The sequence below is a fragment of the Lottia gigantea genome (assembly GCF_000327385.1).
Source record: "Lottia gigantea unplaced genomic scaffold LOTGIsca_8, whole genome shotgun sequence".
Taxonomy (NCBI): Eukaryota; Metazoa; Mollusca; class Gastropoda; family Lottiidae; genus Lottia; species Lottia gigantea.
In genome coordinates, this window is record NW_008710662.1 from 1,453,013 (window position 1) to 1,479,039 (window position 26,027).

At 34.4% G+C, this 26,027-nt stretch overlaps 1 protein-coding gene across 1 annotated transcript; it reads left to right on the forward strand.

The window, feature by feature from the left end:
* Window positions 1-1,097: 1,097 nt before the first annotated feature.
* LOTGIDRAFT_229554 (hypothetical protein) lies at window positions 1,098-25,956 on the forward strand (the record flags this gene model as incomplete). The annotated part of the gene is made up of 48 exons (XM_009066892.1): window positions 1,098-1,158; window positions 1,793-1,929; window positions 2,252-2,305; window positions 2,774-2,872; window positions 3,096-3,188; window positions 3,695-3,832; window positions 4,017-4,145; window positions 4,322-4,412; window positions 4,606-4,757; window positions 5,010-5,189; window positions 5,500-5,637; window positions 6,073-6,237; window positions 6,604-6,851; window positions 7,116-7,245; window positions 7,470-7,558; window positions 7,827-7,911; window positions 8,307-8,519; window positions 8,782-8,889; window positions 9,116-9,424; window positions 9,851-10,094; window positions 10,463-10,735; window positions 10,979-11,232; window positions 11,421-11,591; window positions 12,225-12,480; window positions 12,873-13,139; window positions 13,442-13,689; window positions 14,055-14,228; window positions 14,439-14,694; window positions 14,839-15,099; window positions 15,764-16,008; window positions 16,321-16,491; window positions 16,758-17,010; window positions 17,335-17,837; window positions 18,026-18,199; window positions 18,443-18,692; window positions 18,915-19,178; window positions 20,790-21,028; window positions 21,332-21,496; window positions 21,668-21,914; window positions 22,154-22,435; window positions 22,681-22,934; window positions 23,191-23,358; window positions 23,664-23,916; window positions 24,208-24,489; window positions 24,687-24,940; window positions 25,235-25,408; window positions 25,605-25,857; window positions 25,910-25,956. 48 exons carry the CDS (start codon window positions 1,098-1,100, stop codon window positions 25,954-25,956), a joined length of 9,501 nt encoding a protein of 3,166 aa, XP_009065140.1.
* Between the last annotated feature and the right edge of the window lie 71 nt (window positions 25,957-26,027).

Sequence of the window (26,027 nt, forward strand, 5' to 3'; positions counted from 1 at the left end):
AACTTTTGCATCATTGACATTTAAATAAATAGTTCAATACCTTCTTTACTTTGCCACTTTTCTTTATCTGTTTAATAATAGTATGTGAACTCGTCACACCACGGGCATCTGAGGTCATTAGCTATATTAGAAATAATCTAAGGGACATAATCACATAATATTACTGATAGTTCAGAACACAATAACTTACTTATACATGTACTTTAAAAAGATGATTAATATTGTAATATGCATGTTTGTCCTCATAACCTAATAATATGAACTATTAGAATATTATTTCTTTACCTAATTGTAGTATATCTCTGTAGTCTATTATCTTGGCAATTAGATGTGACCGTAAAATAATTACATAAAATGCGACCGAAATATTTATTAAAGACCCTCATATTTGCAGACGCAAGTAGGTTATACGATAATAGACTCAATTTTGTTGTGGGGTTTCTTTTCCTTTTTTACAATTTCGCCTTTACGAATGCTATTTTCAGTATTTTGTCAGTGTATGAGATCTCGGAGTATAGCGGAATATAGCGGTTTGTAGGGCTTCCTTCATTTCACTGAGACTGACACTTGTATATACTAAGATGGCAATATGAAAATTCAACCCTAAATGTGATCTACCACCTACCACAATATTCCCGGCTTCTGCTTTTTTTATGTGATTGTTATTCCTTGATTATGTTTACATAGCACCACATTTTTGACGACAAAAAATCCTGTCAGGTCTCATCTTCTAAAATATGATTATTACCTTTACCTGACAGCACACTGGATGTGGATTGCAGGGTGTAATTCGTGTTTAATTCAGTATGGTTTTTGAAATATATACTGTAATTGACCGAGTTACTCTTACCACATGGACTTGAAAATGTAACACGTCGACAAACCACAAACTAGCATTCTTCTTAATACATGACATCCGATTTTCAACTTCAATTGCTGTTACGTCTTCAATTGTTTCCTTCCCAATCTACCAAATGTACCAGTTGAGATATTTAGTACATCTGTATTTCAATTTGTAATAGTCTAAAGATCTTTTCAGTGTGATACTGTATCTTAGATTCGATTGGAAATTGGAATAAAGGGATCTAAATGCAGCCATGTATGTGAGGTCATTTTTCTTAGTTGGAATTTTGACGCCTGTATGGGGCTTTAGTTTTTGTAAGTATCTATCTTGCCAAAATAATAATTTTGAATGTCTAAAGCGGAAGAATATCCACGATTGCTTTTCCTTGCCAGACCCTGCGTTTTGCACGACTGACAGAGAAAGGGTGATGGAGGAAAGAAGGAAATGTCCAGGTCTATGTCGTGAAGCCAGGACCTCAAGGCTAAGATTGCATGCGATAATATATATAGTCTACAGTGTAATGTTCCACGATCACATTGTTGAAACATAATGTATTTCACTGTTTTACTTTAAATTCTTTTCAGTTTGTACCCAATTTCGACCATTGAAAATACAAGTGAATGAGACAGCAACTGTGGGTAAAGTAATAGTCACTAATCACTACAAAAAAGTGTTTACCTAAGTGTTTCCTAATTTTATTAACGAAGATATGTGTGTTGTAATGATCTGCTGAGGCTGGTGCATGAACTGCTCCGAAATTTCCAGAAGTTGTCATCGTTCTGTATTGTTCAAAAATAGCCCCTGCAGAAGCCATAAATATCGGAGGTTCCAGTCATTCTGTTAGGATTAAAAAGGATAGCATCGTATTTGTCAGGCAATTTTAAAAGCTACTAACATATTTCACGACCTAGCACCGCTCCTTTTATGTATATGTTTTTTTAATTGAAGGGTCTGTAATTAAGAGTATATTGCCTCCTGATGATGAGTTATCGGATGTAAAGTTATTATCTGGTGATGTATCGTATATTGGTTATAATATTAAACGAAGTCACGTCCGGTTATTAAAATCTGCTAAAGAGAAACGAGTCAGTATAAATAATTATTGAGCAATTGAACAGCACTTTCATAGAGCCACGAAGTAACATTAGTAAAAAGCATATATTGTCAAAAGTATTATGCAAACCAAGGAGAAAACCGACATGTTCCCAAGTCGACTAAATCGATGACAAACAAACATTTAGTCAAATAGCCATCCGAGCGATATGGCAAATGACAAAACTATGCTTCCTTAGAAAGAGTGAGAACTATCTGTCCATTGAACTGAATCAACTTAAATCTCATCTGAAATCACTATTGGATGTCACAAAGAAAACCATTTTATATTTTATATAACCTATTATGTTACAGGGAGAGACTCTGGTGGTCAAAGGCGAATGTTCAGATTATCTCGAACCATATAAGGTACGGTTTTGTGGACATTTAATAGTAAAATATGCCCTGCATAGCTTTACAGTGTTTTACGGGCTGAGCTCATAAAATCATCCTCATAACAGTAAAGCATCAATAGCGGTTTGTTGCATTCCGCTACATAATCTCATATGGTACAGAAAGTTGGACATAATTTCCCTTCCATTTGACAGATTGTCAAACATTATTTCCGTTTCATTTGATTTCATAGACAGTTGAACATTTCTCTGCTTCATTTGATTTGACAGAAAGCCTAATATATTATCTTAAGATAAGATAACGTGAAAGTTTAAGCAACAAGTTTTTTAAAGGTTCTATTAAAATTCATTTGAGAGAGAGAGAGTTGACCATTTTTTTTTTTTTTTTATTTGATTTGACCATAGTTTCTAGTTAAAAGTCATAAGCACATCAAGTTCTCTTAAAGAATTGATATTGAAGAGTGGTATATGATTTGTTTTTCAGTATTTATTGAATATATCTATTAGTATAGAAGTTGAGATACTGGATGTAAATGATCCCCCTAAATTCATCAACTTACCATCCACAACTAATGTTTTTGAGGTAAGATACTCTTTTTTATTCATGAAGGCTTAAATTTACTCTTTAGTTTTCTTTTATTAGTTTGATCTGATTTCTTCTTTTCTTTAATATTGAAAGTAACTTTTTGGACAATAAAGATAATGAGCGTTCTAAATATCCCATGGCAGTGAAGATTTGAGCATATTATCTGCCCTTATCGTAAGATTCATGAACACCAAATGTTATGTCTATAGTTTAATTTCAGAATGTATCTACTGGAAGTACGATATTTACCATTGACGCTCAAAACCCTGATGATGTTTATCCAGAATTTACAAAGAACAAATTTACATTGCTGGTACAGTACATTTTTAGAATCACATAATTTTCAGTCTCATATCTTAAAGAATGGTTCCCTTATTTTCATTCAAAATGCTAATACTTATACAAATAGAAATGATGACTTTTTAAAATACCAGTTTGTCTCACATGTCCATACTTAATTCATAATCAGCTAAATTAAAATAGAATTGCCAGAAGACCGATCAAAACAAGTCAAAAAGTCTTTTTTTGTTTATCCAGACTGTACATACATGGACATTTATGATTGTTTAAAACTCTTAATTACATAGAAAATAATGATGTTATAAAGAATACATGCTAATTCATTAGAAACACCAATTAATCAAATAGTTTGCTTAATTTGACACTAAAAAATAAGGAAACCCATCTTTAAAGATTTTGTTGTAAATGTCAATTTCAAACATGCAAATAATCATATTATTGAAAAATAAGACTGTAAGAATAAAACACAGACGAGCAAAATTTTTTATATGAACAAAAAAATCTGTTTTTTTTTTACAGAGCATTGGTTCTTTAGATAAACCACAACTATCATTAGGGGAATGGTTTTCTGTTGATAATGATGGAAACGTAAAACTTAATCATGATGTAGATTATGAAGATGGACCAAGAGAAATTAGGATTGTTTTCAAGGTTGAGGTGAGCTATAGCATTGGAATTGAAAACCTCCGTAGCAAGTTGTAATGGATAAATATATTCGACGACACAAGTGTATCTTGATGTCACAAATTTCAATGAGACACGTTTGGTTTTTTATTTTAATGATTATAAATAGTACATGTAGCCGAATAGTATTTAAGAGAAATAATTGTGTCAACTGTAGGATTATGGAAGTCCTCCAAGAAGAAATGTGTCAACACTGCTGGTAACAGTTGATGATGTGGATGATCTTGGTCCAAAATTCTCAAGAGATGTGGTGACATTTGCTATAATCGGTGAAAAACCAATAACGGTAAGATAAAACAATGGACAATAAGCACATAAGACCGAATCACATGGAGCGACACTGGTCAAGCAATCTTTGTGTCTTCATTGTTTTTACACAATTTTGAGATCTCCTTTAATATGTTAATTGTATCCACCGATCGGATTTCAACTTGTAGATGTCTATCCTGTTTATTCTTTTAGGTGAAGGAGTGTTCTGTAACCTCGCCAAAACTTTATGCCGAAGATCAAGATGCTAAATCTAAAGCACCGATTGCCTATAAACTTATACATGGTGGGGATGAATACCTTTTTTTCATTTTTAAGTGGAAAGAAAACTATCATGCCTTCTGTGACTCGGCAGATACAATTTGAGAAGAGTCTTGATCGCGATGGCGCATATGGTTTTGAATAATATAGATGAAGGTTTATTAGTCGGATGTTTGTCGGAATCGATATGAAATAGAATACTTATTTTATTTTTGCAGATAATAATAACACTAATCATTGGTCTAAATACTTTACTGTCAATGAAGAAACGGGAGAACTGTGTCAAACTGAGACAGTCAAGTTTACTCTGTCTAAACGTGGAGATCAAACAGTACAAGAAGGTCCTGGAGAATTCAACATCAGTGTCCAGGTATTTATAATATTCATAACATTAGAATTAAAGTCTTCCATTACCTATAGTTGGGAAACATAGTGTAAAATATTATTAGAAAAATTAGGAGCAAACACGTCTAGGCTATAAATAACAATAATATAAGTAATTGATGAAAGTTAAGAAACGTTCTGGTATAACTAAGTCGTAGTGCGGTCTTAGCCTTATTCTAGTCGAATCTCCATAATTAGGTTATTCAGATCTGGTTTTGAAACGTGTTTCCTATTTTAGGCATACCAGAAAGACAATCCAGAGAAATCATGTACAGCTACTATTGTTGTCACTATGAAGAACGTTAATCAATATAAACCAACATTTAAACAGACTAAATACGATGTAATGATACGAGAATATCCAGAGATAAGTTTAGGTAGTCCTGTAGTCACTGTAGAAGCTGAAGATCACGACTATGTGCGTATTTCATTCAACATCCCATCAGAAATTATACCGATATTTACCATGTGGCAATTTAAACAAGGCAAAGGGTTCCTACCATTAACCCACAAATCCAAAATCAATGTATATATAGATCTAGCTCAGTAGCTACTAAAGACATTTTCACGTTCTACTATTAACTACTATTAGGTACACTGTAAGCACGAATATAAGAGAGTCTCGACCATTGGAATACTTCAAGATCATGATCAAGCGAATGATTCCCGATGAGAAAATACAAAATACACAGATAGGATTCCCATGTTTTTAAACTCTTTGCTTCCAGGGACGAAATGGTGAAATAGAATACCGCCTGTCTGTAAACCCGCTAGATGGATTTTCAGTAGATACGAAAACTGGAGAAATTAAGGTTCAAAAGCCAGAAGTGATTGACCGAGAAAATAATTCTACCATTACGTTGAAGGTTTGTAAGTCTTTCTATAGTAATCTCGATCCACATAGAAAAGAATTCATGTAATTTTCAACAAGAAATTTTTGCGAGACGATCCTTTTAGTAAATTAGTTAATTCAAGACGCTGAGGTTTTCAAACAGCATTTTGTAGTGGTGAAAATACAAATTCATAGAGGATCTTAAACGAGTATGAAATATATCAAATGAGTTCAATTCTAACTGAGTCGTCGACTTCAAAGATGCCATGTTGTTCTGTTTACATGGTACATAAATATATGACCTAATTTGCATAGTTATTAATCTGTGCTTCGACTTCATATCGTTTTTATGAACCTATGTCTGCGAGAAACTTGTGTGATAATAAATTGATACCGCATACTTTTCAAAATCTGAACTGTTAATCACAGAAAAACAAAGACAGATTAACGATAATCAATAATGTTGTAGGTTAGTGCAGTAGAAACAAGAAGTCATGATTTGTTTGTCAGTGTACCAGAAGCTGAAATAACCATACATGTTGTTGATGTTAATGATAACTCACCAGTGTTCAATGGATCTGATTTTAATTTTACTGTGAAAGATAACCATCCTGTAGGGACACCCATACATGAGGTACATTTTCTTTGACTACTCACATGTTCGTGAAGTCCAAAATTGCCAAAGAAGCCAATGAAGTTGTTCTTGCAATGTACACAATGTATGGCATCTCACTTTTGTTTTGCTGGATAAATTAAGCGTTTTCCTGATACAGGATTTGAGTAACAGTAAAGTAAACTAATGTCACTTTCTTGACTTTAAAACTATAACAACAGTTTCAATCTTGCAATATTAGAAATGGGTTGTAATTCGGCCAATAAGAAGATTTTATCTATCTGGACTTGAAATTGTAAACTTCCAACATAACAGCCCCTCAATTTACTAGTCAATAACAAAAGACATTATATGCTTAATTTCCCCGGTTTTTATGTTTTTCTACAGTTCGACAAAAGATTGGTAGCTGATGATCCAGATGAGGATGAAAATGGTGATGTCCATTTAACAATAGTTAGTGTACAGAATACACTTGGAACCTTCTCCTGGAATGACTTCCAGAGATTTAGGATAAACGATGAAGGAGTAATAATACTACAGAGTAGTTTACAAGGTTTAAGACGAGAACAAATTCTACCAGAATATGTAGTGGTTGTTCAAGCTCAAGATCAGTGTCTTAATGAAAAGCGACAAAGGTAAAACAATGAGTGGAAGGTATCAATGGATAATCTTAATGACCGTTTTATCATCAAGTATCATTCTCACCTTCTTGTCGAGCTTTGCAAGCGAAATCAAACGGACCCAAACCCGGATTCGTAGTTAAATTATAATAGTATTGGCTGCACTATCGGTAATGGTAATTTTTACTCCGTGGACTTGACATGATTAGCTTATAAATGAGATTCTCCAAAATGATTGTCAATGAGACAAATCCAGTATTTGTGATGATTTTTTTGCAGGAGCAATACAACTCGAGTATATATTAAAGTATTAGAAGCCAATGATTACCCTCCTGTATTTGAGAAGAAATCTTATAAAGTAGCCATTAGTGAGGCAGCACCTCTTGGCACCCTTATTAATGAAATTAAGGTAACAAACACATGAAATTTTCTTTTACTATTTGTATTATTTACTAAAAATTTGTTTAAATACGGTTTCATTTGTATTACGCATTGGGAAATTACAGGCCCAATGTGTAAAATCGCGTAAAGTTCGCCAGTTTTGAGCATGTTGAGCTTGTCTATCTACAAGAAACATAGTTGAGTTTCAGTGTGAATTTTACTTACAAAACGCAACATTATTTATTGTGATAGGTAACAGATCAAGATGGCGACGAGGATATGTTTATATCCTATAATATTACTGATGGTAATGATGATCAAACATTTAGGATCACAGAAAAGTAAGTACAATCCTTACTTGGACCAATTTACTTGGAATTTGTCGTTCTGTTTCAAACTATAAAATAACATGGTATCTTTATTCTGTTGATGTTTTCCCAAAAGATATGCCTAGAAAAGCCTAGTTTGCAAACCTTGTTTCAAAGTTAAATCAGGGTTTTCGAAAGGCTCTATTGACACAAATTTTAACCGAGCTAAAGAACTAATACGTTCTTATTTTCGCAGCAATTTTTATTTCTGTGCCATATTTACGTTTATTTTCAATTTCAGAGGTTTCCTATTTACAAATAAAGCACTAGATAGAGAACTTATTGACTCATATAATATAGTTGTAACAGCTTCTGATGGTATTCACGTAAGTGTCGTTATTGATTTCTTGATTAATTATCAAAACATTTCTAGTTGTTCATGGCATATTATTCCTAACAATTATACATTTTTCCCATCCCAAATAGATGAATTTGTTTTGGCAGCACAATTGTCACGAATACAACGAAATAATGTAACAACGATACCCTTTACGGATAATAACTTATGTTCTTGCGGATCCGGTCTACAAGTTGGTGCTTGACAAAACCCCTAAGTATTTTACAGATCTTATGTATTATTAAAGCTTGTTCTACTGAAGTATCATTAAGGGCAAAATCCACCGTTCTATATATTTTCATAAAGAAGATTTCTAATGGGAAATCTTAAATTCCGTATCCTTTTAAACTTACATCCCATGATTCGAGTAGTTGTCTATTTCAGAAAGTTAACACGTCTATCTCTGTCAGAGTAAAAGATACTAATGACAACCAGCCGGTATTTCAAACTAGTATATTTGATTTTACAATACCAGAAAATGTAAATAGTGGATATGATATAGGATATATCGGTGCTAGTGATGCTGATGATGGCCCCAATGGTCAACTGTTCTACACTTTGTTAGGAGAACACGCAGATATTTTCCACATCTCAGATGTACGTATGTATACACCGATACATGATTTTGTATATTTATTCCACCGATGATATATAGGGGTACAAAATTCAGGCGACACATCTGTAAGAAATCACCTATTAGGGCATAGAACACCGTTGGCTCTTCATCTGGTATCACAACTCGTGACCAAATACACGCAGATTTCCATCTGTGACTCATCACTGTAACAAGATAGCATCTTCATATGCAACGATTGGAAGTGGCTTGACTATTATTATTATTGGTGTTATTGTTTTGCAGGATGGGTACCTTTCGATCTCAAGTCCTAGTTTGATATTTGACAGAGAGAAAACAGAAGTGTTAATTCTTCAAATAGGAGTGGAAGACCTGGGACAGCCTCCACAAAAGGTTTGTCAACCTTGAGTTTGCACCTTTTACAAACGCACAAGATCATGTAGTTAAAATGTGAAAATCATCTTATCATTTTCAGACATTTAAGTAACTACATAATATTGATGAATGAATTGTTAAATTCCATTTCAACTGAGTTATATGGTACCAATGAGGTTAACGTTTAGTCGAAGACAAACAAATACAAATACAAACCGTATTGATAATTATATTACCATTACAGGAAGAGGCAGTAGTAAGAATATATTTGGAGGACGTGAATGATAATGCTCCAGTATTTACCAGGCAGAGATACCACGTAAAAATTCCAGAATCGAATTTAGGATCACAGTACATAATAAATAAACCAGTAACTCTGGATGATATTATAAGCATCATAGATGATGACGTTGACCAGGAGAACCATGATGTAGTCTATAGTTTACATGGACTTGGTCATGAAGAGTTCAACATCGACAGCACGACTGGTAAACTATATATTAGAAACACTAGTTCAATTGATTGTGAACGACGATCCTTCTACAATCTAACGGTAATTCCAATTCAAATTATTCTTAATTCTTTTGATCAGAAAGAAAATGTTTCTGTACCTACGAAAATCAACTGCCAAATAAAAAGAAATATTACGTCGGACTAGAGATGAACCATCTTTTTCTGGTTCATTATGAATTATTGGATTCCGATTAGCTCATGGATAAATAGGTAATCTGTAATACTGGTTTCGATTCCGGAGTAGGTCGAGATGATACTTTCATCAAGGTGCAACAAGATTTCCTAATTCGGTGGTGTAGGTCTGACATGGGAAAAACGTTTTGTAGTTCTAAAGGGGAATTTAAAAGATGCCACTGATGAAAATGAAAAAAGTAGAATGTTATCCTCTATTACCTCTCTATGTCATTCACAATTTTAGCAGTGATTAAGCATTTGTAAATCTTTTATACATTAATTATCCTTGTAGGTCACAGCGAATGATGGTCAGTTTACCACATCTGTTCCTTTGATCTTGGAGATAGAAGATCAAAACGACAATAGTCCAAAATTTACAAATAGCATGATTTTTAAAATTAATCCTGATAGACCGATTGGGAGCCTTGTTGGACGTTTAGAAGCTTCTGATGATGATGTTACTGAACAAAACAGTCATCTGGTGTATTTATTATTGGGAGGAAGCTTGGATAAATTTGCTGTCGATGCCAACACCGGTAGGGCAACCAATATTTATTTCTAGATTTAAATCAAAGCTGACGTTTTAATCATCACTGATAAAGTAAATCGAAATTGTCGCCGTAACAGTTGCAACAGGAATTGTGGAAGATTCGTGGAAATACTTCAAACTCGATTTTCTCGAAAGTTTGAAAAGAATTTTGATTTTCTGCTTTTGACTGAAATAGACACAGGGCATGATAAACTTTCGTTTGCAACAAAGGTTATACCTCTAGTGTTAACAGCATTTTTAACCAAAAAATACAAAGATGAAAAGTCAAGACGGCTATTTTTTTAATGCATTTTTGCATATAGTTTGCAGTCTTGTTTTTAGCAGGTAAAACTTCGTTATTAATCCCTTTTTCAGGTGAAATACGAGTGATACATGACCTTACCTCAGAACCATATCGGCATATATATCTCCTCAAGATCCAAGTAGTGGATTTTGGTCAACCACAGCTCTCAGATCATAGTATCGCTACTATAACAGTTCCTATCAATAAGGCCCCCGTCATACCAAGACAATTTGTATTTAGAGTGAATGAATCTTTCCCGGTATGGTCTATCGTGGGACAAATTACAGTGAATGATCCTGATAATGGAAGGCTACTATATGACATGTCCGTAAATGATGATACATGTAAGTACGCAAATATTTCTTCTGAGAGTAATTTTTTTTTTTTTGATAGTCCAGTGAGAGTTGCAGAATATTAAATATGGGTTCAAAACACCTACAAAGATTAAATGAAGTCATTTAGAATCATTTACGTGACTCTGGGATTACGTGAGACACATCCCTAGTCCCTTTTTCTTCTGGTAAAATGGTTTTCTTTCTGTGAAATTTAGATAAAATAACGTGTAGGCATATAATTTTAAATTTCAGTGCCATTCTACATGGAAAATAATGACGGGTTTATCAGACTTGCTTCCAAATTGGATACAGAAGTCAGAGATATCTATTCGTTTCCGGTTGATATAGTGAATCTAGGACAACCAAACTTAACCTTTACAACTACAGTTATAGTTTATATTGATGATGTTAATGATGAGAAGCCACAGTTCTCAAGTTGGTTTTATACCTCAGAAGTTCATGAAACATCTTCTGCGTCTGCTCCACATACAGAACCTTTGAAACTGGTAATGTTTATTATTATATATCAAGAGCGGACATTTTTTCAAAGTCTACAAATAGGTGACACTATATACATACGGAAAGGTTTAGACGAATACTGTTTTGTCGACAATTTTTTAATGTCAATCCTTCATATCAGAAAAATGCTTTTACATTGTTTGGAATGGTTCATGAAATTTGTCTACCATTTTAGTCTCCAGATCTGAGTGTAACAGATGAAGATGCTAAAGATGGAGATCATCTGTTGTATAATTTACGTGGTCATGGTGCTGAAGACTTCCAGATAGACCAGAGAACAGGGGAAATAACTACAAATAGATCAGCAGATATTGATTGTGAGAGGCAGTGTGAATATTTCGTACAAGTTAGTTTTATATTAGTGTAATTGATGAAATCCTTTCTTTCAGTCAAACCCTGTTTTGGGTACGGTTATCTTTAAATACTGAAGAGGGATTAGACAAAAGTTTACTCAACCACGTTAAGAAGTATATATGCCACGGTTCTTCCGAGTAAAAAAATATTTACACACACGAATCCGTTATAGCCCCCTCGTACCAGACTGCTACCATTTGCTACTAGAAATGTACTAGGTTGTAGGTCAAACGTTGGGACAACTAAATACCTCATACCGCAGGTTATGCGGCCATATTTCGTTCTAACGTCTTTGAAGCGTCTTTGCCCTCAAGGAGATGTTAAAACGTTTTTCTAACGATATTCTCGTTTGAATGGTGTTCTCAACGAGTTCCAGAACAAACTGACGAACCTTGGTGTTTGTTTGAATAATGTCTGGGGTGTCCTACACGGTCATACCGCGCATATGGTGACCTTGACAGGCTCTGAGGAAATTTTCCGTCGCAATAACAGCGCCGTAAAAACGCCTTTCCGGTGTGACGGGGCCAGTAGAGATTCCTCGAAAAGACATTTTAAGCAAATTATTTCTTTAAAAATTGCAATTTACGTTACAAGATGATATAATCCATTTTTATTTTCACCTCAGATTGTTGCCAGAGATGAAAATGGAAAAGGCTTAGAGGGAACAGCAGAGTTGAATATTAAAATCATTGATGAAAACGACAATGCACCGAGTATAGAAAACGATAATTTAACATTTGTAATTCAACCTTCACTATATGTGGGTTCGACGCTGGCACAAATAAAAGCTGAAGATGCTGATATTAGTGATGTCAATCGACTACTGACCTACACTCTTATTGATGGCGGTGATGGAAAGTTCTTTGTTCATCCCAGCACAGGTTTGTTTACTAACGAAATTACGAAAGGAATTATACGACAATAGTTCTTTAATGGTTATCTGAAAATACGATACTCTGAAAAATATATCATAATATGAGACAATAATCGTGAGGACCATGGTAAATAGCTGATTAAACACTTCCACATAAAGGTTCTCTATATTCTGCTATTCTTTGGTCATTCTGAAACTATCAGTACATAGAAGCTTATATTCAAATTATTAAACTTCTTTTGACAGGCGAAAGTATTGAAGCAGTAGATATTGTTCTTCAAATGTTCAAGTCTGCCTCATATGTCAAGGACTAACACCACAATATTAATATCATACCTCACACAACTACCTATCAGAGAAGTCCATCCTTCCCTTAAAACTCGTTCCCAATACTTTCAGGTGAATTGACTTTATCAACCAGTCTGCTACAAGAACCAGTTAGACAGGAGTATGATATGATTATTATGGTAACCGACTCTGGGCAACCACCATTGTCAGCTTCAGTAATGGTAACTGTATATGTACCAGTTAATATTCCAACTACTGTCATACCAGTCGTTACTATAGCTGTACCTGAAGACAGAGTTATAGACGATATTATTTTTAGTTTCGGTGATACCAATGATACAGATAAGAATATAACGTATATATTGGACTCAGAAAGCAGTACGTTGTGATATCTATGTTTTTTTAATATTTTTTAACTGCGTGAAATTAGGTAAAATTGGAAATATTAATATATTTTTTTTTCGAATGATTTCGAGTGATTTAGCTTTGAAAGTCTAAACTCTAAATACTTTCATCACTGCCACTAATGCGACTTTATTAAATTTTAGAATTATGCGTCGGATTTTTATTCTTAAAAATGAAGCCGACGGTTGAAGGTCAAATTTAACTATGGACCGCAATTCAAAAAGGTCTTATATTGCGATATAATTAACTACTCTTTTCTTCCATATGTTTTGTAGACGAGTTTCTACTCGACGAAGTAACAGGAGATTTGACAATAAACGCTACTCTCGATGCTGAAGAACATCAGCTGTATACATTGGTAGTTTTTACAATAGATCATGGTGAACCAACCTACACTATGACAACCACAGTCACTGTCAATATACAGGACATCAATGACAATCCACCACGATTCTCAACACAATCTTATCAAGCTTATGTCTCTGAAAATAATAACCCCACTGCTCTTACTACGTTGAAATTGGTAAGATGTCTTTTCAAATTGTGTCCTATCTTTTTGTGTCTTACCTTTTGCACTCATGATTCATCCACGTTGGTGAAGGATAAGTTTGTTTGTTAATACAGCTTAACAGAGGTACACATTTAAGTATAATCAGAAGGATCATCCAACGCCTTACTTGGCAGGCGAGTATGTTAGCAGGTGGCCATCCTTAATCATGTCTGTTGAATCAATAAGACTTCGCCTTGATCAATCAAGATTTCCGTTCTAAACATGTTCCCTTAGTCTTATCAAGGGAAAGTGCAAAGTGTTCTCGTGTCTAAACATAATCATTACAAGAGACTGAGGGAATTTAAACGATCCTCATTTCCAGATGGTATCGTCGATAGGTACCTCCACTAGATGTTAAAGATCCAGATATTGCTGCTGATGAGACGGGTTTGACATATGAGCTACAAGGCAGTGGTTCGGAAATGTTTACTATTGTACCTAATACTGGCGAAGTGTACGTGAAAGATGGAGTAATTTTAGACTGTGAGCGAGTCTGTGATTATCAGTTTGAGGTAATATTCACCATTGTCAATACACTGCAAGAACTAGTTTTTGACGAAAAAACAATAAAGCCTAATAGGATTCTAAGTTTCTTACTGCTTAGGTTTTTTATGCGTATCTTAAGCGATCCTCTATTTGTCCCGTACATGTTTCTCACACGATTGTGGTTTGTGTAATTCTAGAAAAGCTACTAATAAATTGTTACAAATATTGTATTACAGATCTTATCAACTGATGAAAATGGGACTGGATTGTCATCAGCAGCTATTCTGAACGTGAAAGTTAAAGATGAAAACGACAACGTTCCCGAATTTCTGACAAATTTCACTTTCTCCGCAAAACCATCAGTTCCCATTGGTCGCGAGATTGGAACTGTTCAAGCTGTTGATATGGATACAGAACCTATAAATCATCGATTATTATTTTATCTCACAGGCCTGGGTGGATATGGGAAATTCCAGATAGAAGCAGATACAGGTTATTATTGGTTAATACGTTTATGAAAGTATATTGAACAGAAGCAGCCACAACTTCATCTTTCAATGATTTAGGACAATAAAAACCAACTTTTGCACCTAAAAACCATCAAAATTTCTATCAAAATCCCTCTTTCCATTACAGGAACCATTTATACCACCGATTCCCTACTTCGTGCACCTGTACTAGAAGAATATAAGATCAAGGTAGTTGCTGTGGATTTTGGTGCTCCTCAACTAACAGCTGAAACCGATGTTACTATCAAAGTACCGGTTCACCCAACACCAGAAGTTCCTGAGCAGTTTGATTTCAGCATCAGTGAAAATAGCTATCCAGGATCATTTGTTGGCATAATTCAACTTAATACAACGGATCAAGTGTATTTTACTATGCAGCATCCACATGGTAATGTTATCTCGATCAAACATTTAAGATTTAAACATATTATCCCTAGAGCGATTTTTTTATTGGATTTACCAAGGAAGTGTTTTTTCAGGAACAGATTAAAAAAAAGAGACAGGCTAATGCTTAAAGGAGACATTCCAACAATTATGAAAATACATTTCATTCGATTGACAAAGCAACCTGAAAAAATTTTTAAAGTACAATATCATAATAATAATTAGTGAACAAACTCTGTGCAAATTGTCTTAGCAAAGGGACAATTGTTTTTCCTACTCAATATATTTTTACGTGATTTTTGCATTTAATACTCTTCCGAAGACCTAGAAACTGGAACAGATGAATGAATGGACATGAATTTACGACAAAATTATATTGTTGTACGATGAGATTGAGATTACTGTTTTTGTCATATTTCATACAATAAGGGTGACAAAAAGCTAAACTTGTTTTAGTTATGTTTTTTGAAACCACGGAGCAGTAGATGGTTTGATCTTCTACTATGACTATAAAAATAATTGGGGTCAACTGATCATCTTGAAACGAATTTGTCATACCTGTGACCATTTATATCAATTCTATACAAATATATCTGTTTATGTACTTTAAGATTATATATTATTCTGAAGAGATCTTTAATTAACAGATTCAAATTATCCTTTTTTAGACAAATTTCTTGTGGATTTGGTATCAGGAACCATAACAACACGAACATCATTAGATGCAGAAGAAACCGGCATTTTCACTATCCCAGTTGTTATAACGGAGAGAATGAATCGTTATTATAGTGTGACAACAACAGTATCTGTAGAGGTTGAAGATGAGGATGATAACTTTCCAATCTTCTCATCTGAAGTTTACACTGCATCAATTAAGGAAGGAGTATATGATTCTGGTGTCGAATTGGACTTGGTTAGTGTAACTTTGCTGCTAGGCCATCAGAGGCTTTACGATTGAAAAAGATATAAGTTGCCGAGTATATTAAAAAAAATTATTTCAAATTCAGGAAATAACAATCCAATACCAATTCACACGAATTTGAAGATTTTAAAATATTAACAGTGATAGATCAGAATTTCCAATACACTACTTAATATATATCAAGCAGAAATCCCATTTTGAAAAAAAAAGTTTTCTGGGAGGCCTTTTTTCACTTTAATTTGTTGGACTAATTCACTAATTCATACTCGAAATCAAGTTGCCAATAAATAGACTATATTTCAGAACCCACCATTTGAAGTTTTAGATGATGATGTTACGGAGAGAAATCAGCAGTATGAAATAAAGATTCTAGACGAGTTCTCTGATGTGATATCAAATGTGGATAATCAAGCATTGTTTATAAACAACTTTACAGTTCTGGACAAGGAAGTGAATTCCGTACTTCACATTCCGGTAGGTAGATTAGGAAGGTTTGCCATCATTCACAAAAGCTACAGTTCTACTATGTAGTTGCACACTATGTATGGTACAGCACAGAGATGTTGGTGATGCGTCTTAAATGAGATCGTAATGGATACCTTTACCATTACAGACCTGGTCGCCGAGTGGTATTGGGTGTTCATGTACCAATCACACAAACCCTCATAAATATCATGTAAATATACACAATTTTCGAGGCACCAGTAAACGTTTATATGGCTGATCAAATCACATTGTAGGTTTACTTAACCAGTGCACAGCACCCCGATCAGTTAACAGAAGCTATACTGAAGATCACCCTGGATGACATCAATGATAATCTACCTATTTTTGAACTTCCAAATATAATAAACGTACGTCCAGATGCGACAGTTGGTTCAATACTAGGAAGCGTCAATGCAAGCGATAAAGATGCCACTGAACCAAATAACCAAATACTGTATGAACTGAAATCTGGCGGAGCAGATAAAATTGGTATAGATTCCAACACTGGTAGGTAATTCTGATATTCGTTAAATGTTACATTTGGGTTTTTTTCTGGTATTAATTGTATATAATAATACAAGTAAAATCTCAAACTCTGCTAAACTCAGACCCAGTATTTAGAGCTACTATACGTGAAGCAGACGCCGAGTTCTTCCAAAACTGTTGCTTCTTTTAATATTGTTACAAATTTGTCTTGAAGAAGCAAGATTCGTATGATTGCAAAGTAAGGTTTCTCGTTTTCTTTCAATTGAGAAGGCTGGAAAGTAGATAAGCTAGAGCATTATATAGGTAATTTAGAAGAGTCCTTTTATTTATTTTTTGCGGCTTCAGGGGAACTGATATTAGAAGAACCATTTACAACAGAACCACTGAAATCGACATTTACTCTAATAGTGGTCGCTAGAGATTTAGGTTATCCATCTCTCACAGCTAGAACGTCCGTGGTAATGAATGTTCCATTAAACCAACCTCCTGTTGTACCCGAAAGTGTTGAATTTGATATTGAAGAAAATGTTCCTTTGGGAAGCATACTTTCATCTTTGAATATTACTGATGAAGACAGCTTCCACAATTTAGTCATCAAAATAACCGACACTGGTGTTCCATTTATGCTAGAAGACCAAAAGCTGCTAACCACTGATGTATTAAATGCTGAAGAACAGATGACGTACCAATTTAAGATCGTGACAGAAGATGGAGGAATTCCTAGTTATACCATGACTACCGTGGTCAATGTTAATATTTTAGACATCAATGACAATGTTCCAGTTTTCACTTCTCCTAAATATTCTGGAAAGATAAGAGAACATGGAACTAACAGTCATGTGGAGATTGTAAGTATTTGTATTCATACAAACAGCATATAACATTCGATCTCAATGTGGTCTCCCTAGTAAGAAATTATCTTTTTGGATGAGCGATCCGAAAGTACTGACGTCTAACGGGTCATTACCGGCATAATTTTTAAAGTAAAAGTAAATTTTTCCCAAATGAAATTATGTAAAGAGTTTTTGTTTTCCAGACACCAGCTATTAATGTCATAGATTCAGATGCTCTCAGTAGGAAGAATGATTTAAAGTATTCTCTTCAAGGTGATCATGATCATCAATTTACTATCGATCCAGTGTCTGGTCATGTTACTGCTATACAACCAACTAAACTGGATTGTGAAATAAAATGTGTTTACCAGATGCAGGTTGATGATTTTTCTATTATTATATGTCCATATTAGTCTTCAGTTGAATCACAAATCATAGGGAAACGAAATCTAGAAATTCTAAAATATAAAACGCAATTTCATATATACAAAGTATTTGGCCTAGAATTTTCTAAAAATGAAGAATCTGCCTGGATTCTTGGTAGTATCAAGTTTTTTTCTCAAAAAATCTAACATTTGACCGGTTTAGTAATAATGGACCACACATACATTTTTTTACAGATTCAAGTAACAGACGAAAATGGCGAAGGGTTTCAGTCATCTGTACCGCTGATAGTAAGTTTGGAAGACATCAACGATGAAGCTCCAACATTTGATTTCCTATACTCCGTGTATATTAACATCTCGACATCAACTGGAAAAGAAGTTGTTCAAGTGAAAGCAGTAGATAAAGATAGAGAACATCCCAATAACCATATAATTTATCTGATGGAAGATGGTCAAGGCAAATTTAGTATTGATCCGAATACTGGTAAAAAATTTGAATATCTTTAGCGTTTCATCTTTTCCTCTGTAAGAAATATTTGACCAGCAAGCAACCAGCTTTAGATTGGAGTAACCATTTTAGAACTTTCTTCCCAAAAGCTTACTGGGTTCATTGCAAATTGTGTATGAATAAATTTTACTATCTACCTTACTGAACCTATGTAAATACGTAATACGTGTTTACGTAAATATTAATCTTTTCTTTTAGGTCAGATATGGTTGAGCCATTCACTAATGGAAGGAGGGGTTAAAGATCGGTATGTTCTGACTGTAACAGCTATAGACTCTGGTACACCAATACAATCAGGTCTGACAGATGTTACTATTAATATCGTTAAGAACTCTCGACCCAATGTTGATAGTTCTTATAGGTTTGTGATCCAAGAAAATCGATATGAGGGTTTTTATGTTGGAAGAGTCGAAGCTGTAGATGAAGATTCAGAACTTACATATCTTATTAATGATACAACAGGTAAGAGTATTAATGGTCGTTATAAAATTTTAACATCTCGTCCGACTCGTCGGAGTCAATGTAACCAAGTGGCTGGATAAATTCCTGTTCCGAGGTTATCCAAATGTAGAAGAAATTACATAATATCTTAATGATCCCATTCTTTGGAAAATAGTTATTTGACGTATGTTCATAAAGCACTGGTTGAGCACCGACAAATCAGAAAACAAAATTCAAAAGGATTCAGAATGAATTGTATTAAACATGGCAGTGAATCTAATGCACTGTGGAGAGACATAACAGACCTAACTTTTACTACCACTTGGCGGCCATTACAGCCAAAACTGGAATGTGATGGTTCATTACTCTTTGACAGATACGATACAAATTTATATTGCACCTTGTCCCCAATAGACAATACCTCACTAAGAAGGTACTATAACTTGACCAGTTCTTGGCACCCTGGTATTAGATTTCATGTTCTAAATTTAGTACAAGGTCTTTCTTCACTGGTTTAAATTTGAAATTTGGTTCTCTTGAGCAAAACTCTGTTTGATTTCTTTTAAAAGGAGGTCATAAAATTTCAGAAATTAGAATCCTATAAATCAGGAATCTTAACACACGAATCTGATCACTTTAGAAACACAATTTCTATATTTGATAAAATTTTACAATTTTTACAAAAGCTGCCAAGTTTTAGCATTCCGAAACCATAAAAAATTATTCAGATAAATAGAGGTGTTCTTCAAAATTATACTAAATAATAATTCTAGCGCATACAATTTCCATTTACTAAATTTAAAAGTTAAAATTGTGTATTCTGATTGATTTGCGATAATTTGACAGTACCTGGCAATATTTTTATGATAATGTTCGTAAAGGAAATGCATCCAAATGTCCAAATCTGTGTTCATAAAATTAACAGTATAAAATAGGGTTTCCCAAGTAAATGAGCTAAATTGCTGCTTTTCATGTCTGAAATTGCAAAAAGATCCATAGATGGTCGATGGGTCCCCCAGAAGGTGATGGGTATGGGGTGTTTTTAACGGCTAACAACATTTAATGTTGTTTACAGTAATTTACAGTAAAATACATTTAGACATAAACAGCAACTCATTGTGGAACATACACGCATACTGAGTAAAGCAAACGTCGCAGCACTGGGTCTGTAGCCTGATTAAGCGGCTGCAATGGAGCCCAGGTTTTTGTTATTTTCCTTTTTTTTCACTGTTTGCTCATATTGTTTTCAAAGTCTGTTGTGTGCCAATTTGCAAGTGCTGATGCCCCACCAGTTGAAAAAAAGTTATTGAATTATTTCAAAACAAGATACAAAAGAAACCAATGAGTTTATGGAATGGTTCTAAAAAAAGTTGAATGAAGGTCAATAAGAAAAGTTAATATAAGAGAGGTCATAAAGATGTGTATGTATGTAATATGATACTGGTCAAACATAACAGAACTAAATTTTGAATCTTTAATTGGGAAGATTTATTGTGGTGTTAAGACCTGATGACATATTGTTTACAGTAGACATACCAACTAATTATAGTCACTGGACCATGGGCAGTACAGAATACTCTTTTTTTGGTAGTAAAAGTTAGGACTGATAACTGAATTTACATTTCTTTATAGTTCCTTTTAAAATCGACCAAATATCTGGAGAAATATTTACTACTAAACGAATAGATCGTGAAAAGGTTGAGGAGTTTCAATTTAAAGTTTTTGTAGTTGATAATGGTGTACCTAGGTATACAGTGACCACTGCAGTAACAGTGACAATAGAAGACGTTAATGACGAACCTCCCAGGTTCCAGAATGGCGATTATACCGTCCATGTACAAGAAAACCAAATTATGGAACATTTGCCATTAGTAGGTTACTTATTCGGGTCAAGTTATTCAATCTCACCAAGAAGTATTAGGATAGATTTGCATTGGTTTATTTAGAAACATATGTTGCTTGCTCAATGTAAAAAGACTACTATAGCTGTACTATAGTTAGGACAAAAACCGGAACTCCTTTTACTACAGGCTTTACTCTAGCTGGGAATCGAAAAATAATTATTAGTTATTAGTGGAATGTGTTGATAAGAGAGACATTAAATTCCCTTTTATTTTCCCAGTGCTTTTAAAGGCTGAATAGAGAATGTCACATTATTATGGTATTTTTAAAAGGTACCCAACATAACTGACGATGATGCAACTGAAGGAAATAGACAGTATAGTTTCTCAATGGATGACCAAAACAGTGAGTTTGCTGTCAATGAAAAAAGTGGGTTGATCTCATTGAAAGTACCAAGAATGTTTGATTGTGAGAAAGACAGAAGTTACAGATTTGACGTAAGCCAATCTCTAATCCTGGTAGACCGACGCTAAGTGTTGCCTTTCAACGCCAAATTTCAAATTCCAAATGTCATTTGGGCATGTGGACGTTTTGAGTCAGTGATCGTTGTTCAGCAGTTTGGCCTCGTATATTTGAATTGTTTTGACTAAATTTTATCTTGAATTCAGCTTTTAGCAATTGATGATGATGGTTTAATCTCGAGGCAAACAGTTACATTGGTTATAGATGATGTAAATGATGAAGCTCCCGTGGTGACTGGCGGATTCAATTTCACTGTACATCCTTCCGCTGCAATAGGAGAAAATGTTGGGGAAATTATTGCCAGTGATTTTGATTGCTCTGAGAAGAATCAAAGACTCATGTACAGTATAAAAAATGGTGGTCTCAGTAAATTCAGCATTGATTCTAATACAGGTATAGTATGTAGTATTCTGGAAAGTAAAAGTTGGTTTTTGTTCTTCCTAATTGTATCGGGGACACTTACAGCTTTACCATTGGGCCGTGCGAGGAGCTATAGGAATACATACACATATTAATAATGTCTGAAAAAAGCTTTTTCGAATTCCATCAATTGAAAAACTCAAAACATGGAAACATGCAAATATGGATCACAGACATGTTTGGAGTCTAGCTTTGTTGATATCATTTTTTAGGTAATATATCAGTAATTGATTCATTGGTGACTCCTCCATACCAAGATGAATATGACCTAAAAGTGGAAGTCCTAGATTCGGGAACACCTCGACTATCAACAGAAGTAACTGTTACGGTCCATGTACCAATGAATAAAGCTGCAGTTATTCCACAAGTTGAACATATACAAATGAAAGAAAATGCTATACCACCAGCTATTATTGGTAAAATATCGACAAATGATTCTGATGACCAAGAAATATCCACTGGTCAAATTCAATTCCTCTTGAAAAATGATTCTGGTAAGTTGTACTACTTTAACTGAATTACATTTACATATTGATGAGTATTCAGACCCAAAAGAGTTTTACACCTAAAGATCCAAACACTTATGAAGTGCAACAGAATCCGATTCCTTTCATGATTAGTGAGGCAGTCCCGTTATCATCATCTTTCGCTTTTCCATCACCATTGGCCGACATTGGAGCAGATAAGTGGAAGTGTCCAAAGCTTCTATTTCAATGTAATACGTTGATTTTCTGTTTAGTTCCTTTTGATGTGGAAAGAATGACTGGTTTTATCTCCGTGTTAACTGAATTAGACAGTGAATCAGTAGACCAGTTTCAGTTTGTTGTGGAGGTGGTGAAGCAGGGTTATCCTATATTGACCTCGTCATGTTCAGTAATAGTAGAAATTATTGACACTAATGATAACTATCCTGTATTTAATTCACCTGATGGATATACCGGTTTTGTTGATGAGGATACAGAATTTAATGACCCAACAACATTTATTCAGTTAGTAAGTATGATTTCCTTTATTCATCATAGGCATAAGGTTTGGCATCAGGAACAATAAATTAAGATTGTGTCAAGTCTTTGCTCAGATTATTTGAAATAAACCTGAACATTCACTTGAAAACTTCATTCGCTTTTCACTCATATTTGTAGCACTGGGAGTCCTTGAACAACCTTGCATGATTTCTCCCCGATATTTGTATGTTACCATCCAATTTCATATTTTTATGTATATGTTCGGTATCTGTGTTATCCTGTAGAATCCACCAATATATGTAAGTGATGAAGATGCTACATTAGAAAATAGAGATATAAAATTACGATTAATTGGGAGTGTCGTATTTGACATTGATGATACTGGAACTGGTCTTAAAGTTATAAAACCGGGATCTTTAAACGCCGAAGATACACCAGTATATACTTTATTGGTAAGTTCTGTTTCTATTATTTGAAGATTTGATTTTTTCTCTTGCTGTAGGTTAATTCCACAAGGGAATAGATAAGCTGAAGGGGGGATCATGTCTCGGGCTGTGTTCTAAACCACAACGGTTAACTAGAAATAATAACTAATGTGTTCCTAGTTGTAAATACTTTGTTTTGGCCCTTTTGTGATGTGTTGTCTGTCCCGTGGTTCGCATATCTAACACCATCCTTGTATCGTGGTCCCCTTAAGACCTGTACTGTAGGTATATAATGTGATTAATTGTGATTGATTTATATCGATACTTTTTAGTTAGAAGCACGAGATAAAGGTGGAAAAGGTCTCTTAACGACAACCAATGTTACCATCTACGTAAAGGATGTTAATGATCAAGCTCCAATATTTGACCCTATAGAAAACATCAGCTTATCGTATTTGACTCCCATTGGTACTAAAGTTGGTGTAGTAACTGCAACAGATCCCGATTACTCTGAACAGAACAATAAGATAACTTACGTGATGAGAGAAGGCGGACACGGGAAATTTGATATAGATCCCGATTCAGGTACGTGGTTGCGAAAGGGGATCAAAACTGTAAGGAAAGGGAACAGTAAATTTTAGGGACAAAGAAAAGAAGGCACATATCATCTACATCCCATCTACCAAATAAGTCCTTACGCCTGTAAGTAGTAAAAAAATATAGGACTGTTTTGCTTACTTACTTTTCCTGTTAGATCGCATTGGCATCTTCCTGACAATCAACACAAGTTTTTTATGCAGATAACCTGATTCATAGATGGCAAGTCTGTTGTAAATCTATGTTTAGAAAACAAGCATTTGGTGTATATATTTGCAGGTGATGTTATAGTTGCTGGTAATTTAGCCAATGAACCATGTTTAGACGTCTACACTCTTTCAATACTGGCAATAGACAATGGTTTCCCAAGACGATCTACCAACAGTTCCCTTCATATTAAAGTACCTACCAACAAACCACCAAGAATAGACCCGATTATAAAAATAACAGTATTAGAAAATGAATTCCCAGAAACCAATGTAGCCCAAATCAATATTGAAGATCCAGATCTTATTGCCAATAAAGAAGAATCCATAGAGTTTTACATGGATGACGTTGGGGGTAATCCATTCTCATTTGTTTTATGTATTGCCTTACCAAGGATACTGCTTGGTCCATAAAGGATGAAGTTTGGTGTCTGAATGGTACTTGCCAGTGCAATATGGATATGTGTTGGTGGAAGTCAAACCCACAAAAAGTTGGTGATACAATATTGTAAAAGAACGTTACGTTACCTAAGCAATTGTTTATTCTTGTAGCACCATTTGAACTCGACAAATACAGTGGAATGCTGAGAACAAATGGACCAATAGATAGGGAAATGGTAGAACATATGACCTTCATGGTACGGGTAGTAAATGATGGTGCACCACGGTATACAGCCTCGTCTATGGTTACAGTATCTGTCAATGATACCAATGATAATCCACCTGTCTTCTCATCTCCTACTGGTTACCTGGCTTTAATACCAGAAAATTTTTCACAGATGACGCCAGGATTCAGTGTTCCATTGGTAGGTAATTTCTATAGTATTTTTTGATTTGTCATATCAAATACACATCAAGCTATAAAAATAACTTCATAACAAGTTTTGTAGGCTCTGAAAATTTATGTTTTCACTATTTCTATAAACTGTTAGCGTACACTCTAAACGATCATTTGCCCTTTTCTTTTAACCGCCATGGCATAACACTTTGAATAACACTTCCTGTATAGAGGAAACAAAGGCTTTCATGAAAAGAACGTAAAATCTTGTCATTAAGATGCTTATAGTATTTCTTTTATTAAGTCTGAACTTTTTGTTTAGAATACGGAGTTCAGTGTTAGTGATGACGACATGACAGAAGACAATAGAAATATTCAGTTAAAACTGGTAGGAAAGGGTGCTGATTTGTTTGAACTAGACCAAGAATCTGGAATGTTGAAGTTAAGACAACCATCAGCATTGGATTGTGAGATAACATGTCGCTACGAATTCAAGGTACATTTACTTTTAAAATTGCAATAACGTGCTTATTACTATTAGTATGTTGTGTAATCTGCATCTAATTTTTGTGATTCACATACTTGTGGGAAGGTCTGAAAAATTTCCCCTTTGTCACACTGAACCAATTGTTCCATCTCCCTTTGTAAGTAAGGTATAATTTGGTGTCAAACTTTATTTATTCATTTTGTAGTTAACAGCAACTGATCAAAATGGACATGGTCTTTCAACGTCTACCAACTTAACTGTAGAGTTAATAGATGAAAATGATCATTCTCCACGATTCCTAGATAACTATACATTTACTATCAGTTCATTGACAACTAAACTTGGTTACATTGGTAAAGTAGCAGCTGTTGATGATGATGCTACCATCCAAAATAATCAGATCACTTACCTCTACAAATCTGGTGGTTTTGGGAAGTTCTTTGTTGATTCTGAGACAGGTATATATTTAATACCCCAGTCTTATATATTGAATATGCTTGTGGATTTCAGGCTATCGAGTGATCTCAGTAACTAAACATTTAGTGACACGTACATAATCTGTTCATGATAAGCAGTTCACGTATCAAGTGGGTATCATTGTAGATGGAGAATGGCACGATTCGTCATA